This window comes from Hyla sarda, chromosome 1 (genome assembly GCF_029499605.1).
Source record: "Hyla sarda isolate aHylSar1 chromosome 1, aHylSar1.hap1, whole genome shotgun sequence".
Lineage (NCBI taxonomy): Eukaryota > Metazoa > Chordata > Amphibia > Anura > Hylidae > Hyla > Hyla sarda.
In genome coordinates this window covers 21,601,369-21,620,094 of record NC_079189.1, presented here as the reverse complement: position 1 = coordinate 21,620,094, position 18,726 = coordinate 21,601,369, and the positions used below count along the sequence as shown (strand labels likewise).

Genomic DNA, 18,726 nt, shown 5'->3' with positions numbered 1-18,726 from the left:
GACGTAGCAGAAGGTCGGGGCAGGCAGCAAGGATCGTAGTCAGGGGCAACGGCAGAAGGTCTGGAATCACAGGCAAGGAACACACAAGGAACGCTTTCACTGGCACTAGGGCAACAAGATCCGGCGAGGGAGTGAAGGGGAAGTGAGGTGATATAGGGAAGTGCACAGGTGTAAACACTAATTGGAACCACTGCACCAATCAGCGGTGCAGTGGCCCTTTAAATCGCAAAGACCCGGCGCGCGCGCGCCCTAGGGAGCGGGGCCGCGCGCGCCGGGACAGAACTGACGGGGAGCGAGTCAGGTACGGGAGCCGGGGTGCGCATCGCGAGCGGGCGCTACCCGCATCGCGAATCGCATCCCGGCCGGAGGTGGTAACGCAGCGCCCCGGGTCCGTGGAACCGACCGGGGCGCTGCAGTGAGGGAAGTGTAGCGAGCGCTCCGGGGAGGAGCGGGGACCCGGAGCGCTCGGCGTAACAGTACCCCCCCCCCTTGGGTCTCCCCCTCTTCTTGGGGCCTGAGAACCTGAGGATCAGACTTTTGTCCAGGATATTGTCCTCAGGTTCCCAGGACCTCTCTTCTGGACCACAACCCTCCCAATCCACTAAAAAAAAAGTTTTTCCTCTGACCTTTTTAGAGGCCAAGATCTCTTTGACAGAGAAGATGTCCGAGGAGCCGGAAACAGGAGTGGGAGGAACAGATTTAGGAGAAAAACGGTTGAGGATGAGAGGTTTAAGAAGAGAGACGTGAAAGGCATTAGGGATACGAAGAGAAGGAGGAAGAAGAAGTTTGTAAGAGACAGGATTAATTTGACACAAAACTTTAAAAGGACCAAGATAGCGTGGTCCCAACTTATAGCTCGGGACACGGAAACGGACATATTTAGCGGAGAGCCATACCTTGTCTCCAGGGGAAAAAATGGGAGGAGCTCTTCTTTTCTTATCTGCGAATCTCTTCATGCGAGAAGAAGCCTGTAAGAGAGAATTTTGGGTCTCTTTCCATATGGTGGAAAGATCACGAGAAATTTCATCCACAGCGGGCAGACCAGAGGGCAAGGGGGTAGGGAGGGGGGGAAGAGGGTGACGGCCGTACACCACGAAAAACGGAGATTTGGAGGAAGATTCAGAGATTCTGAAATTATACGAGAATTCGGCCCAAGGTAGAAGATCTGCCCAGTCATCCTGGCGGGAGGAAACAAAATGTCGTAAATAGTCACCCAAGATCTGGTTAATTCTCTCTACTTGTCCATTGGATTGAGGATGGTATGCAGAAGAAAAATTTAATTTAATCTTGAGTTGTTTACAGAGAGCCCTCCAGAATTTAGACACAAATTGGACGCCTCTATCCGAGACGATCTGTGTAGGCAACCCGTGAAGACGAAAAATGTGTACAAAAAATTGTTTAGCCAACTGAGGCGCTGAAGGAAGACCAGGAAGAGGGATGAAATGTGCCATTTTGGAGAATCGATCAACGACCACCCAAATAACAGTGTTGCCATGGGATGGGGGTAAGTCAGTAATAAAATCCATACCAATCAGAGACCAAGGTTGTTCGGGGACAGGTAGAGGATGAAGAAAACCAGCGGGCTTCTGGCGAGGAGTCTTATCCCGGGCACAGATAGTGCAGGCTCGCACAAAGTCCACCACATCAGTCTCTAGAGTCGGCCACCAATAGAAGCGAGAGATGAGTTGCACAGATTTCTTAATGCCCGCATGACCTGCGAGATGGGAGGAGTGACCCCATTTGAGGATCCCAAGGCGTTGGCGTGGAGAAACAAAGGTCTTTCCTGGAGGAGTTTGCCTGATGGAGGCTGGAGAAGTGGAAATCAGGCAGTCAGGAGGAATGATGTGTTGAGGAGAGAGTTCAATTTCAGAGGCATCTGAGGAACGAGAGAGAGCATCGGCCCTAATGTTCTTATCAGCAGGCCGAAAGTGAATTTCAAAATTAAATCGGGCAAAGAACAGAGACCACCTGGCCTGACGAGGATTCAGCCGTTGGGCAGACTGGAGGTAGGAGAGGTTCTTGTGATCGGTGTAAATAATAACTGGAAATCTTGATCCCTCCAGCAGATGCCTCCATTCCTCAAGTGCTAATTTAATGGCTAGAAGCTCTCGATCCCCGATGGAGTAGTTCCTCTCCGCCGGAGAGAAGGTCCTGGAAAAAAAACCACAAGTAACAGCATGCCCGGAAGAGTTTTTTTGTAGAAGGACAGCTCCAGCTCCCACTGAGGAGGCATCAACCTCCAATAGGAAGGGTTTAGATGGGTCAGGTCTGGAGAGCACGGGAGCCGAAGAAAAGGCAGACTTGAGTCGTTTAAAGGCGTCTTCCGCTTGAGGAGGCCAAGACTTGGGATCGGCATTTTTTTTTGTTAAAGCCACAATAGGAGCCACAATGGTAGAAAAATGTGGAATAAATTGCCTGTAATAATTGGCGAACCCCAAAAAACGTTGGATGGCACGGAGTCCGGAGGGGCGTGGCCAATCTAAGACGGCAGAGAGTTTATCTGGGTCCATTTGTAGTCCCTGGCCAGAGACCAAGTATCCTAGAAAAGGAAGAGATTGGCATTCAAACAGACATTTCTCTATTTTGGCATAGAGTTGATTATCACGAAGTCTCTGAAGAACCATACGGACATGCTGGCGGTGTTCTTCAAGATTGGCAGAAAAAATCAGGATATCGTCCAGATATACAACAACACAGGAGTATAGGAGATCACGAAAAATTTCATTAACAAAGTCTTGGAAGACGGCAGGGGCGTTGCATAGACCAAAGGGCATGACCAGATACTCAAAGTGTCCATCTCTGGTGTTAAATGCCGTTTTCCATTCATCCCCCTCTCTGATGCGGATGAGATTATAAGCACCTCTTAAGTCCAGTTTGGTAAAAATATGGGCACCTTGGAGACGATCAAAGAGTTCAGAGATGAGGGGTAGGGGGTAGCGGTTCTTAACCGTGATTTTATTAAGACCGCGGTAGTCAATGCAAGGACGTAGAGAGCCATCTTTTTTGGACACAAAGAAAAATCCGGCTCCGGCAGGAGAGGAGGATTTACGGATAAAGCCCTTTTTTAAATTTTCTTGGACGTATTCAGACATGGCAAGAGTCTCTGGGACGGACAGAGGATAGATTCTGCCCCGGGGTGGAGTAGTGCCCGGGAGGAGGTCAATGGGACAATCATAAGGCCTGTGAGGAGGTAGAGTCTCAGCTTGTTTTTTGCAAAAAACGTCCGCAAAGTCCATATAGGCCTTAGGGAGACCGGTTACATGAGGAAGCACAGGGACACGGCAAGGTTTACTGGGAACCGGTTTTAAGCAGTCCTTGGAACAAGAGGGCCCCCAACTCTTGATCTCCCCAGTGGACCAATCCAGGATTGGGGAATGGAGTTGAAGCCAGGGAAGTCCAAGAAGGATTTCAGAAGTGCAATTGGGGAGGACCAACAGTTCAATCCTCTCGTGATGAGATCCGATGCGCATTAGAAGGGGCTCCGTGCGGAAACGTATAGTACAGTCCAATCTTTCATTGTTTACACAATTGATGTAGAGGGGTCTGGCGAGACTGGTCACCGGGATGTTGAACCTGTTGACGAGAGAGGCCAAGATAAAATTTCCTGCAGATCCAGAGTCCAAGAAGGCCACAGCAGAGAAGGAGAAGGCAGAGGCAGACATCCGCACAGGCACCGTAAGACGTGGAGAAGCAGAGTAGACATCAAGGACTGTCTCACCTTTGTGCGGAGTCAGCGGACGTCTTTCCAGGCGGGGAGGACGGATAGGACAATCCTTCAGGAAGTGTTCGGTACTAGCACAGTACAGGCAGAGATTCTCCATGCGGCGTCGTGTCCTCTCTTGGGGTGTCAGGCGAGACCGGTCGACCTGCATAGCCTCCACGGCGGGAGGCACAGGAACAGGTTGCAGGGGACCAGAGGAGAGAGGAGCCGGGGAGAAGAAACGCCTCGTGCGAACAGAGTCCATATCCTGGCGGAGCTCCTGACGCCGTTCGGAAAAACGCATGTCAATGCGAGTGGCAAGATGGATGAGTTCATGTAGGTTAGCAGGGATTTCTCGTGCGGCCAGAACATCTTTAATGTTGCTGGATAGGCCTTTTTTAAAGGTCGCGCAGAGTGCCTCATTATTCCAGGATAATTCTGAAGCAAGGGTACGGAACTGTACGGCATACTCGCCAACGGAAGAATTACCCTGGACCAGGTTCAACAGGGCAGTCTCAGCAGAAGAGGCTCGGGCAGGTTCCTCAAAGACACTTCGAATTTCCGAGAAGAAGGAGTGTACAGAGGCAGTGACGGGGTCATTGCGGTCCCAGAGCGGTGTGGCCCAAGCCAGGGCTTTTCCAGACAGCAGGCTGACTACGAAAGCCACCTTAGACCTTTCAGTGGGGAACTGGTCCGACATCATCTCCAAGTGTAATGAACATTGGGAAAGAAAGCCACGGCAAAACTTAGAGTCCCCATCAAATTTATCCGGCAAGGATAGTCGTATTCCAGAAGCGGCCACTCGCTGCGGAGGAGGTACAGGAGCTGGCGGAGGAGATGATTGCTGGAGCTGTGGTAGTAACTGTTGTAGCATAACAGTCAGTTGAGACAGCTGTTGGCCTTGTTGCGCAATCTGTTGTGACTGCTGGGCGACCACCGTGGTGAGGTCAGCGACAACTGGCAGAGGAACTTCAGCGGGATCCATGGCCGGATCTACTGTCACGATGCCGGCTGGCAGGTGGTGGATCCTCTGTGCCAGAGAGGGATTGGCGTGGACCGTGCTAGAGGATCGGTTCTAAGTCACTACTGGTTTTCACCAGAGCCCGCCGCAAAGCGGGATGGTCTTGCTGCGGCGGTAGTGACCAGGTCGTATCCCCTAGCAACGGCTCAACCTCTCTGGCTGCTGAAGATAGGCGCGGTACAAGGGAGTAGACAGAAGCAAGGTCGGACGTAGCAGAAGGTCGGGGCAGGCAGCAAGGATCGTAGTCAGGGGCAACGGCAGAAGGTCTGGAATCACAGGCAAGGAACACACAAGGAACGCTTTCACTGGCACTAGGGCAACAAGATCCGGCGAGGGAGTGAAGGGGAAGTGAGGTGATATAGGGAAGTGCACAGGTGTAAACACTAATTGGAACCACTGCACCAATCAGCGGTGCAGTGGCCCTTTAAATCGCAAAGACCCGGCGCGCGCGCGCCCTAGGGAGCGGGGCCGCGCGCGCCGGGACAGAACTGACGGGGAGCGAGTCAGGTACGGGAGCCGGGGTGCGCATCGCGAGCGGGCGCTACCCGCATCGCGAATCGCATCCCGGCCGGAGGTGGTAACGCAGCGCCCCGGGTCCGTGGAACCGACCGGGGCGCTGCAGTGAGGGAAGTGTAGCGAGCGCTCCGGGGAGGAGCGGGGACCCGGAGCGCTCGGCGTAACACAAACCTCCTCCTCATGAAATCTCCTTACTACTTGGGTGACACACTTTGACAAACCTCCTCCTCATTTAATCTCCTTACTACTGGGGTGACACACTGTAACAAACCCCCTCCGCATGTAATCACCTTACTACTTGGGTGACACATTGTAACAAATCTCCTCATGTAATTACCTTACCACTGGGGTGACACCAAGGTGCAGCTTTCTTCATACACAGCACAACAAGCAGTGACTGTGCAGGAATCATGTGAGATTCACTTCAGCTCAGTCCTCCTCTCCACGGCATCACCTTCAGCAACAATTTCTCCGATCCTGCATGGTGAAGCTCCGCCCACAACATGTAACTGGTCACATAATGGTGACATCATCAAAGGTCCTTCATCATCAGCATCTAGTCGGCATGGCCAGGGAAGGAGGTAGAGGAAGGAGTAAGCAGAATTCTAAGGTTGGCCCTGCAGGACTCAAGCCTTGGTTAATAGTGGAGGAGCTTGCAGCAGTAGTGCTGCGCTGGCTCCTCTATCTGGCCATCAGGAGCGCAGCTATCACATCATATATACAGTAATAATTACTGTGTATGTGATGTGACAGTGCTGTGCTCCTGACAGCTGGATAGAGAAGCCAGCGCAGCACCACCGAGTTCCCCCAAAAAACTGTAGCCTATTTTGCCTATGACAAGAGCTGACCCTGAAACCAGTCACCTCCTGCTGTACGCTGTTTAATGACAAACCGCCACCTCCTGCTGTATGCTGGCTAATGTAAGTCTGCAACCTTCTGCTGTATGCTGGCCACTGTTCAACCTTCTGCTGTATGATGGATAATGCCAGACTGCCACCTCCTGCTTTACACTGGCTAATGGCAGTCCACCACCTCCTGCTGTATACTGGCAAATGCCAGTCAGCCACCACTTGCTGTAAGATGGCCACTACGACTAATACCTTCTGCTTTATGTTGGCTAATATCAGTCCGACACCTCCTACTGTGTGCTGGCTAGTCTGCCACCTTTGGCTATGCTGGCTATTACAAGAAACACTGATCCACCACCTCCTGCTGTATGCTAGATAACTTCAGACTGCCATGTCCTTCTGTACATTGGCTAATACCAGTCAGCCAACTCTTGCTGTACGCTGGAGACAACAACCGCTACTTCCTGCTTTATGTTGGCTAATATCAGTCCGACATCTCCTCCTGTGTGCTGGATACTTTAGTAACTATTAGTAACACCTATCAAACACATCCTGCAGTATGCTAGATACTACTAGAAACAACAGTCTGCCATCTCCTGCTGTATGCTGGTTACTTCTAGAAACACCAGTCTGCTACCTTCTGGATAATGTCAGTCTGCCCCCTCCTGCTGTATGTTGAATACTACTAGAAACACTAGTCTGTCACCTCGTGCTGTATGCAGCATACTACTAGCCACACTTGTCTGCCACCTTTTTCTGTATGTCGGCTAATGCCAGTCCAACACCTTCTGCGGTACGTTGGCTACTACTAGTAACAACAATCTGCCACCTCCTGCTGTATGCTGGGTAATGCCAGTTCACCAATCTACCATCACCCTACTTCCATCCAGGCCTACACAAACACAATCTATCATCCAAGGATGTTTTTAGGGGGATTTTCATTCAATAGCTATTTCTACTTAAATATTTTGGGACACCAATTCTGTTACTACTTCCAAAAAGGAGTAATAGTTGGGATGCTTGGGAAATCCATGCCCTCTTCTTCACTTCTTAAAAAGTTGCTGCTCACAAAAAAGAGAATTTATAAAATGCCTTGAAAAAGTCATGCTTCTCATGTTACTACTCACAAAAAGGGATAATTTTTGGCACATTTGGCGAAAGCCACTGCATCTTCCGATACCGGTGTGCATTTTAACACTGGCAGGCATCTACTAACAACCAGGGATACTTATGACCCATTATTTTAGTGTCAATAAGGCAAAAAAATCCTTGATATCATTAACCCCTTAAGGACCAAGCCCATTTTCACCTTAAGGACCAGAGCGTTTTTTGCACATCTGACCACTATCACTTTAAGCATTAATAACTCTGGGATGCTTTTACTCATGAATTTGATTCCGAGATTGTTTTTTCGTGACATATTCTACTTTAAAATAGTGGTAAATTTTCGTCAATACTTGCATCCTTTCTTGGTGAAAAATTCCCAAATTTCATGAAAAATTTGAAATTTTTCCAATTTTCAAACTTTGAAGCTGTCTGCTTGTAAGGAAAATAGGCATTCCAAATAAATGAAATTTTGATTCACATATACAATATGTATACTTTATGGTTGCATCATAAAGTTGACATGTTTTTACTTTTGGAAGACATCAGAGGGCTTCAAAGTATAGCAGCAATTTTCTAATTTTTCACAAAATTTTCTAAATCTTAATTTTTCAGGGACCAGTTCAGTTTTGAAGTGGATTTGAAGGGCCTTCCTATTAGAAATATCCCATAAATTACCCCATTATAAAAAAACTGCACCCCTCAACGTATTCAAAATGACAATCAATAAGGAAGTTAACCTTTTAGGTATTTCACAGGAATAGCAGCAAAGTGAAGGAGAAAATTCAAAATCTGCATTTTTTACACTCGTATGTTCTTGTAGACCCAGTTTTTGAATCTTTATAAGGGGTAAAAGTAGAGAAATCCCCCCAAAATGTGTAACCCAATTGCTCTCGAGTAAGGAAAATACCTCATATGTTTATGTCAAGTGTTCGGCAGGCGCAGTAGAGGGCTCAGAAGGGAAGGAGCGACTATGGGATTTTGGAGAGTGAATTTTTCTGAAATGGTTTTTGGGGGGCATGTCACATTTAGGAAGCCCCTATGGTGCCAGAACAGCAAAAAAAAAAAAAAACTCACATGGCATACTATTTTGGAAACTGCACCCCTCAAGGAACGTAACAAGGGGTCCAGTGAGCCTTAACACCCCACAGATGTTTGATGACTTTTCGTTAAAGTCGGATGTGTAAATGAAAAAAAAATGTTTTCACTGAAATGCTGTTTTTTCCCCCAAACTTACCATTTTTACAAGAGGTAATAGGAGATAATGCCCCCCAAAATGTGTAACCCTGTTTCTTCTGTGTATGGAAATACCTCATATGTGGATGTAAAGTGCTCTGTGGGCGAACTACAATGCTCAGAAGAGAAGGAGCGCCATTGGGATTTTGGAGAGAGAATTTGTTTGGAATGAAGGTCGGGGGTCATGTGCTTTACAAAGCCCCCCGTGGTGCCAGAACAGGGGACCCCCCCCACATGTGACCCTATTTCGGAAACTACACGCTTCAAGGAATGTAATAGGGGTGCAGTGAGCATTTACACCCCACTGGCCTTTGACAGATCTTTGGAACAGTGGGCTGTGCAAATAAAAAATTAGATTTTTCATTTTTGTGGACAACTGTTCAAAAAATCCGTCAGACACCTGTGGGGCGTAAATGCTCACTGTACCCCTTATTACATTACGTGAGGGGTGTAGTTTTCAAAATGGGGTCACATATGGGTGTTTTTTTTTTGTGTTTACATCTGAATCGCTGTAACGATCAGCCACCCCTGTGCAAATCACCTCAAATGTACATGGCGCTCTCACTCCTGAGCCTTGTTGTGCGCCCGCAGTGCATTTTATGTCCACATATGGGGTATTTCCGTACTCTTTTTTTCCTTTTACCTCTTGTAAAAATGAAGAGTATGGGGCAACCCCAGCATGTTAGTGTAAAAAATGTAAAAACATTTTTACAATGACAGCTGGTATAGACCCCAACTTCACCTTTTCATAAGGGGTAAAAGGAGAAAAAGCCCCCCAAAATGTGTTAGGCAATTTCTCCTTAGTACGAAAATACCCCATATGTGGCCCTAAACTGTTTCCTTGAAATACGACAGGGCTCCGAAGTGAGAGAGCGCCATGCGCATTTGAGGACTAAATAAGGGATTTGCATGAGGACGGAACTGGATGCAAGAATTACACTTGCCTCCGATACCAAAAATACCCTATGGCAGGGTTTCCCAAACAGGGTGCCTCCAGCTGTTGCAAAACTTCCAGCATGCCTGGAAAGTCAATCGCTGTCCGGCAATACTGCGAGTTGTCTTGCAACAGCTGGATTCTCCGTTTTGGAAACAGTGTCATACGAGAAATGTTTTATTCTTATTTGGGGGGGGGGGGGGGGGGGTGAAAGGGGGCTGTGTAGGGGTATGTGCATGTAGTGTTTTACCTTTTATTTTGTGTAATGTAGTATAGTGTGGTGTTTTTAGGGTACACTCACACGGCCGGGGTCTACAGCGAGCTTTCCGCTGAGAGTTTGAGCTGCGGCGGAAAACTTGCTGCATCTCAAACTTGTATCATGAAGTTCGCTGTAGACCCAGGCCGTGTGAATGTACAATGTACTACCACAACCAGCATGCCCTTTGGCTGTCCGTGCATGCTGGGGGTTGAAGTTATGCAACAGCTGAAGGCACACTGGTTGCAAAACACAGTTTGTTACTTAACTCAGTGTTTTGCAACCAGTGTGCCTCCAGCTGTTGCAGAACTACAACTCCCTGCATGTACAGTCTATCAGTGCATGCTGGGAGTTGCAGTTTGAAACAGCTGGAGACACACTGGTTGCGAAACACTGAGTTAGGTAACAAACTTTGCAACCAGTGATCCTTCAGCCGTTGCAAAAACTACAACTTTCAGCATGCAGTGACAACTGAAGGCATGCTGGGACTTGTAGTTATGCAATGGCTGGAGGTATAATACTAACACTCCCAGCATGCCCTCTGGCTGTCCGTGCCTGCTGGGGGTTGTAGTTATGCAAAAGCTGAAGGCATACTGGTTGCAATAAACTGAATTTGTTATTTAATTCAGTGTTTCCCAAAAAGGGTGCCTCCAGTTGTTGCAAAACTACAACTCCCAGCATGCCCAGACCGCCGATAGGCATGTTGGGAGTTAGTTTTGCAACATCTGGAGGGTCACAGTTTGGTGACCACTGTGCAGTGGTGTCCAAGCTGTAGCCCTCCAAATGTTGCAAAACTTCAACTCCAAGCATGCCCAGACTGTCCAGGCATGCTGGGAGTTGTAGTGCTGCAAAATCTGAAGGGCCACATGTTACAGAACTACAACTCCCAGCATGCCTGGACAGTCTGGGCATGCTTGGAGTTGTAGTTTTGCAACATCTGTAAGAGCACAGTTTGGACACCACTGCACAGTGGTCTCCAAACTGTGGGCCTCCAGATGTTGCAAAACTACAACTCCCAGCAACTCCTGGAACGCAGCAGTGAAGATCACTTACCGCTGATCTTCACAGCTCCGTCCGCCGCTGCCTCCGCCGTTACCGCCGCGGATCCTCGCTGCGATTGCTGGCCCCGGGACACGAGCGCTGGTCCCGGGACACGATCACTGGTCCCGGGACCCTCCACCATCTTCCCCCCCCCTCTGCCCCGACATCCAGGGGCGGGGCAGAGCGAGGATTTCACCTTTAACCCCCCGCCCCCCTCCTGCCATTGGTGGCTAGTCCTAACGACCAATGGCAGGGGTTTAGGAGCGAGGTGGCAGCTGCCACCTCGGTCCTATCCCTTCAGAATGATTGGAGCGGTCTCTGACTGCTCCGATCATCGTTGTTTTCCGGGCGATCGGGTCACCGGAGACCCGATCAGCCCAGAACCCCGCAAGTCCTTGTCATTAGTCAGTCACTAACTGACTGACTAATGACAATGATCTGCAGCAGGGGACCAGTCTGATTGGTCCCCAGCTGCATAGTGTCATCGGTCAGCTGTCTAGGACACCTGAGATGACTTTTCTATCACCATGCCAACGGTGATACAAAAAGCGTTTACAAGCTGTGATACTTCCCAAAGGGAGCAGTACAAGATATTCACTCTGCAGGGTGCCCAAACTTTTGCAGATGCCATTTTTTTGTTTTCTGTTATTTTGAAAGTGTAAAAGATGGAAATAAAATCTAACTTTTGTTGGCATATTATAAGAATGTCTAATCTGTAATTTGATGCCTTTAGGAGATTTTTCCATCTTTCCTTGGCTTCTTTATGCACATTAATGCAAAATTTTACCTGGGGTGCCCAAACTTTTGATCCCCACTATACTGTGATTGTAGAAATCAAACATTAATTTCACCTACCTGAGATGTCTATATATGTGATGTCTATATATGTGATGTGATGTAGATATAAAGTAATAAAGCATTTATGCAGATATTTCTCATGTTAAAGTGCGTATACGTTTTTATGGACTCTAATTAAATCTATCTATCTATCTATCTATCTACAGTATCTGTCTATCTATCTATCTACAGTATCTAGACAAAGAATAAGTCAGCCAGCACTTTAGTTGATACCAAACTATTATATGGACCTGGCCTGCAGGTGCACGCTACTAGGCTAAATATACAGCAACAGAAGAATGCAGCAGCACACTGCCAGCACAAGGATATAGGTGAAACATGAACATGCAGATAAAACATGGAGAGCTATACAGCTATGGTGTAATAGATGCAAATATGAAACTATGAGATAGTGAGGCACTTAGCTCGCAAATTTATCTCCGCCGGCGGTCAAATAGCTTGGACCGTCCCACCGCTATAAGGTGGCCTCATTGGGACGGACCCTACACTGTGAATATGCCTCTGTGTGAACAGTTCAGTAAGCATGGCAGGATCTGGAACATCCAAGACACCTTATATACACACCTGATAGAGGTGGGTGGGGTGCAAGGCCAACATGGAGGTAGCCACTCCCCCGTATGTGTAATACAGACAAAGAATAAGTCAGCTAGCACTTTAGTTGATACCAAACTATTATATGGACCTGGCCTGCAGGTGCACGCTACTAGGCTAGGTTTGGTATCAACTAAAGTGCTGGCTGACTTATTCTTTGTCTGTATTACACATACGGGGGAGTGGCTACCTCCATGTTGGCCTTGCACCCCACCCACCTCTATCAGGTGTGTATATAAGGTGTCTTGGATGTTCCAGATCCTGCCATGCTTACTGAACTGTTCACACAGAGGCATATTCACAGTGTAGGGTCCGTCCCAATGAGGCCACCTTATCGCGGTGGGACGGTCCAAGCTATTTGACCGCCGACGGAGACAAATTTGCGAGCTAAGTGCCTCACTATCTCATAGTTTCACATTTGCATCTATTACACCATAGCTGTATAGCTCTCCATGTTTTATCTGCATGTTCATGTTTCACCTATATCCTTGTGCTGGCAGTGTGCTGCTGTATTCTTCTGTTGCTATCTACAGTATCTAGCTATCTATATTTGTTATAAAATTGTGACTAAAATATCTTGTTTTCTACAGTCCTGGCTTTAAAGAATACAGACATATCCTGTCATTTATATTTGCCATTAACGATGTTAACGATGACCCAACCATTCTGCCAAATATCACCCTGGGATATCATCTGTATGATTCATGTAGCAATGTGAATAAGGTGATAAAGGATGTCCTGCAGATAATGTCTGGACACTCAGTAACAGCTCCCAACTATTCATGTATGGAGCATGGGACATTAGCCGGTTATATTGGGGACCTTCAGTCTGCCACCACTCTACCAATGGCCCAGTTGGTAGGGATGTTTGGATATACACAGGTAAGTTCTAATAAGAAAGTTGAAAACATTATTCATTTCACTTTAGAACTCTAAAGCTTTCAAACTTTGAATGAAAAGTAAGATTTTGTGTGTGTGCGTGTATATGTACAGTATGTATGTGTGTGTGTGTGTGTATGGTGTATACATGTGGGAATCTATGTAATGATTCTATTTGTGTGTTAAATACTAAGGATGTATAAATGCAATGTGCATGTTATGACGGCACCTGGCTATTCTTCATATGCCTCGCTCTGGACACTCCGATATTTCATACACTGGTCCAATCATCAGTAGCAGATGGAGTATTTAACCTCTTAAGGACTCAGGGCGTACCTGTGTGCCCTGAGCCCTTCCCGGTGTGAAAAACACCGGCTCGGTCCCAGCTGCTAATCATAGCCGGGGCCCTGGGCTAACAGCGTGCAGCATCGATTGTTGTGCCACGCGCTGTTAACCCTTTAGACGCGGTGATCAAAGTTGACCACTGCATCTGAAAACGAAAGTAAACGCTTCCCGGCAGCTCAGTCGGGCTGATCGGGACATCGCGATAAAATCCCGATGTTCAGATCAGCTGGGACGCAGGCGGAGGTCTCCTTTTCTCTCTCCGCGGCGTCCGATCGTCGATTGATTGCTCCAAGCCTGAGCTACAGGCTTGAGCAATCGAGCCCCTATCTGACTGATCCGTGCAAAGCTATGGCTTTGCAGGGATCAGCATAGGAGATCAGTGTGTGCAGTGTTATAGGTCCCTATGGGAGCTATAACACTGCAAAAAAAGTGGAAAAAAAAAGTTAGCAAAGGTCATTTAACCCCTTCGCTAATAAAAGTTTGAATCACCCCCCTTTTCCCATAAAAAACTGTGTAAATAAAAATAAACATATGTGGTGTCGCCGTATGCGAAAATGTCCGAACTATCAAAATATATCATTAATTAAATTGCACGGTCAATGGTGTGCGTGCAAAAAAATTCCAGAGTCCAAAATAGTGTATTTTTGGTCACTTTTTATATCATGAAAAAATGAATAAAAAGCGATTAAAAAGTCCGATCAATACAAAAAATGCACCGATAAAATCTTCAGAACATAGCGCAAAAAATTAGTCCTCATACCGGCCTGTACGCGGAAAAGTAAAAAAGTTATAGGGGTTAGAAGATGAGAATTTTTAACATAGGAGCCGGCTCCGGGGTAATACAAACTTTGTTTCGCGAAATACGGAGCCCAGCATAGTGCGCAGGTGCCATCTCCCAGCTCACGCGGCGTCACGTGATCCGGTCAGCTGACCGGGCCTCTGACGCAGTACGGGGAATGACGGCGTGTGCGCCATTTGAACGCTGCTCTCAGGTAAAATCAATGTTTATAATTAGGTGCCGTGATGTGGCTACTTGTGATTGGTCTGTGGTAACATAAATAGCATATCCTGTTGGAGAGACGCCGCCTCTCGACAAAGGTTTGCCGAAACGCTGCATTGGGGTGGTGTCGCTCCGGTGTCCTGTGCTTTCTTTACCTCTATGTATGGCTAAGTATATACTTTGTTTACATGTGTTTGCTGCTATGTATATGCTGCCTGTCAGTTTGCTAATGTACCATGCACTAGGCACTTTGTAAAGGATACCTGAGTGACACCTTTTCTTGATTTTCTTCCCCTCCTGGGTAGATATTCTCCCACTTTTTATGTAATTTGATTACCAATAAAATTGTTTACTATTTTTTATAAAAATGAATAAGTAACTCCAGTTTCTCTCTTCTGTTGCGAATTTTTAACATATACATTTTCCTGCATGTAGTTATGATTTTTTTCCGAAGTACGACAATATCCAACTGATATAAGTAGGGTATCATTTTAACCGTATGGACCTACAGAATAAAGATAAGGTGTTATTTTTACCGAAAAATGCACTGCGTAGAAACGGAAGCCCCCAAAATTTACAAAATGAATTTTTTTCTTCAATTTTGTTGCACAATTATTTTTTTTCCGTTTCGCCATGGATTTTTGGGTAAAATGACTAATGTCACTGCAAAGTAGAATTGGCGGCGCAAAAAATAAGCAAACATATGGATTTTTAGGTGCAAAATTGAAAGCGTTATGATTTTTAGAAGGTGATGAGGATAGAATGAAAATGCAAAAACGGAAAAATGCTGAGTCTTTAAGGGGTTACATTTCTGTAGTGTGTCCCAGCCCCACTTGTGATTACAGCTGATAACTGTCTCAGCAACTTTAGTCTGTTATTGTGTCAAAGGCTTCTCTGACCTCCTGCCTGTTTTCTATTCTTTAGTCTGCTGTTCTGTGCCTTGTAGTTGTTTTGAACCTTGACAATATCTTGGTTTGGACCCTGCCTTCGCTTTGGTTAAAGAGGTACTCCAGAGTAAAACGTTTTTTTTTTTGTTTTTTTTAATGAACTGGTGCCAGAAAGTTTAACAGATTTGTAAATTAGTTCTATTCATAAATCTTAATCCTTTCAGTACTTATTAGCAGCTATATGCTACAGAGGAAATTCTATTCTTTTGATTGTAATATGTATGATGAAAATATTCCTCCTTGTATGCTGGTACTATTAGTAAAATTGGTCAAAGTAGACAGGATTTGCTCATTAAGTAGATTTATGGTAATGTGTATGATGATAATATTCCTCTTTGTTTACTTTTTTTTTGTAAAATTTGTCTCAGTATACAGGATTTGGTCAGTAACAGTATGATGGTAATGTGTATAAGGGTATTATGTATGATGGTAATATTTAAATGATGGTATCAATATTTAAAAAGGGGTCAAAAAGTGACCCCGGGAATTTTAGACCTGTTAACTTAACCTCAGTTGTATGTAAATTGTTTGAGGGTGTTCTAAGAGATGCTATTTTGGGCAAAAATAAATGTATGACCCCATATCAGCATGGATTTATGAGGGATCAGTCCTTTCAAACTAACCTGATCAGCTTTTATGAGGAGGTGAGCTCCAGAGGTGAGGAGGTGAGACCAGGAGCAATTGCTGGATGTCGTTACATTTTATACGGTGCCACATAAAAGATTGGTGCATAAAATTAGAAAGATTGGACTGGGGGAGAATGTGTGTAAGTGAGTAAGTAACTGGCTCAGTGATAGGAAACAGAGGGTGGTTATTAATGGTACTTATTCTGAGTGGGTGACTATTACTAGTGGGGTATCACAGTGGTCCGTCTTGGATCCTGTCATATTTAACATATTATTAATGACCTTGAAGAGGGGTTGAATAGTAAAGTAGCAATCTTTGCAGATGATACTAAACTCTGTTAAGCGGTAAACACAATAGAGGACAGTGAACTGTTACAAATGGATCTGGATAGGTTGGAGGTTTGGGTTGGGAAGTGGCAGATGAGGTTCATAACTGAAAAATGTAAGGTAATGCACATTGGGAAGGAAAATCCGGGCTGGGATTATGTATTAAATGGGAGAACACTTGGGACAACTGACGTGGAAAGGACTTAGGAGTCTTAATGAACAGTAAATTTAGCTGTAGTGACCAGTGTCGGGCAGCTGCTGCCAAGGCAATTAAAATCATGGGGTGCATCAATAGGAGCATAGATGCCCATGACAAGGAAATAATTCTACTGCTGTACAAATCACTAGTCAGACCACACATGGAATACTGTGTACAGTACTGGGCACCAGTGTACAAGAAAGATATAGTGGAGCTGGAGAGGGTTATGGGAGTATTACAGTACCAAGAAAGATTTAGGGTTATTTAGTTTAGAAAAAAGAAGGCTTTGGGGAGACCTAATAACTATGTATAAATATATCAGGGGACCGTACAGTGATCTCTCCCATGATCTATTTTTACCCAGGACTGAATCTAATACAAGGGGGCATCCTCTATGTCTTGAGGAAAGAAGGTTTCTACACCAGCACAGACGGTGTTCTTTACTATAAGAGCAGTGAGACTATGGAATTCTCTGCCTGGGGAGGTGGTCATGGGGAACTCTGTAAAAGAGTTCAAAAAGGGGCTGGATGCATTTTTGGACAATAATAACATCACTGGTTACGGATTCTAGATTTATAGGGACAGAACGTTGATCCAGGGATTTATTCTGTTCACCATATTTGGAGTCGGGAAGGAATTTTTACCTCTAGTATGAGGGGTTTTTGCCTTTCTCTGGATCATCTCAATAGGAACTCATTAGGGTCATAGGTTGAACTTGATGGACTCATGTCTTTTTTCAACCTTTTGAACTGTTACTATGTTATTTCCCTCTTATGAAACAGTGTTTTTCTTAAATGTACCAAGGAAGGATTGATAGGGCAGATTAGAGAAGCTAGTTTAGGGTTCTGCGTAAAAGAGTTTACCTTGTCCTGATGGCAGGCTTCATATTCTTTGGACACAAAACTATTCCTTACAGAAAGCTCTGATAAAGGTCTGATTACATTTTTATTAACATCTTTATTAATTTGTAGTGCTAAAATAAAATGGGGGGGGGTGTACTCGGGTTGTGTTAAGAGGAGCCCACCCCTAAGTAACAAATCAACATGAAATAGCTAAAAAAAAAAACAAGAATTAATTATCATTTTTTAATAATTACTTGTCTTTTTTTTAGGTTAGTTATGGGGCAAGAGACTCTGCACTCAGTGACAGAAGATTATATCCACATTTCTTTCGTATGGTTCAGAATAATGAAGTGCAATATGCGGCTTTAGTGAAGTTGCTGATGTATTTTAAGTGGAATATGGTTTGTATCTTTACTACAGATGACGATATTGGAGAACGGGATCTTCGCCTCCTTAGCGCAGAGCTGAAAAAATCTGGAATGTGTATTGAACTAACTCATATACTAACGTATCCAATAGAAGACAATTTATTACGTTTATCTATCATAGAGAAGATAAAAGCTGAAGTTGTTATACTTTGTGGCACAAGTAGTGGAATAGTTAAAACTCTTTTATTTAAAGCAGCACAAAGCATCAGAAACAAGACTTTAATTTTTTTGACATCTTGGTCACATGATTCCATTTTTTATGGAGCATACATTAATTGTAGCCTTATGTTTAGCCCTTTAAGGCACAGTATAGAAGGATTACAGGAAAGGGTACTAAGCCGTCATCCTTCCACACACCCACATGATCCAGTTCTAGAGGATCTTTGGATAACCTCAAAGTATTGTATTTCAAGGAATGATCTAAAGAATACTCTATTACAGTCTACTTTTTCTGTTCCTCTTCATGAGTGCACGGGTGAGGAACGTTTTACTAATCTCACCCACTATTTTGTGGATGGAATACCACACGGAGTGAATACAGCTGTACGAATGATAGCCCACGCATTGGATGATATGCATAAAGCCTTACTAAGGAGTGGAAAATATAACGAAGAAAATGGGATTCATTTATACCGAAAGAAGGTAAGAAAACAAAACTCTGTTACCAGACTAATCTCTCCCCTGGCTCCTCCTCTCTTCCCCTCACCAATTCCCTGGCTCCATATCCCCAAGAAATTTAGTTTAAACTGTTAACAATCACATACCAGTTCATCCACAACCTGACCCCTCCATACATGTCTGAACTGACCACTCGATACACCCCCTAACATAATCTCTGATCCAAGATTTCCTTCTATGACATATTTAATGGAATGTGACATCAGAAAATGGCCTATTTTTGAAATCAGGTTTTTATGTTGACCATATTTTTTTTAAGAATTTTTGGTCATGTTTGTTTCTCATTTTTAATTTACAAATCTGTATTTTATAATAATCCTGAAGTCTTGCAGTTTCAATTCTGGCCATTA

At 45.2% G+C, this 18,726-nt stretch overlaps 1 protein-coding gene across 1 annotated transcript in view; it reads left to right on the top strand.

Annotated features, from left to right (window-relative positions):
* Positions 1 to 18,726, top strand: part of LOC130365858 (extracellular calcium-sensing receptor-like) — a 50,709-nt gene that overhangs the window by 7,111 nt on the left and 24,872 nt on the right. The window contains exons 2-4 of the mRNA XM_056568938.1: positions 12,696 to 12,987; positions 17,540 to 17,778; positions 18,112 to 18,340. Of these exons, the coding sequence (XP_056424913.1) occupies positions 12,696 to 12,987; positions 17,540 to 17,778; positions 18,112 to 18,340 (760 nt within the window). The remainder of the gene's footprint in view (positions 1 to 12,695; positions 12,988 to 17,539; positions 17,779 to 18,111; positions 18,341 to 18,726) is intronic.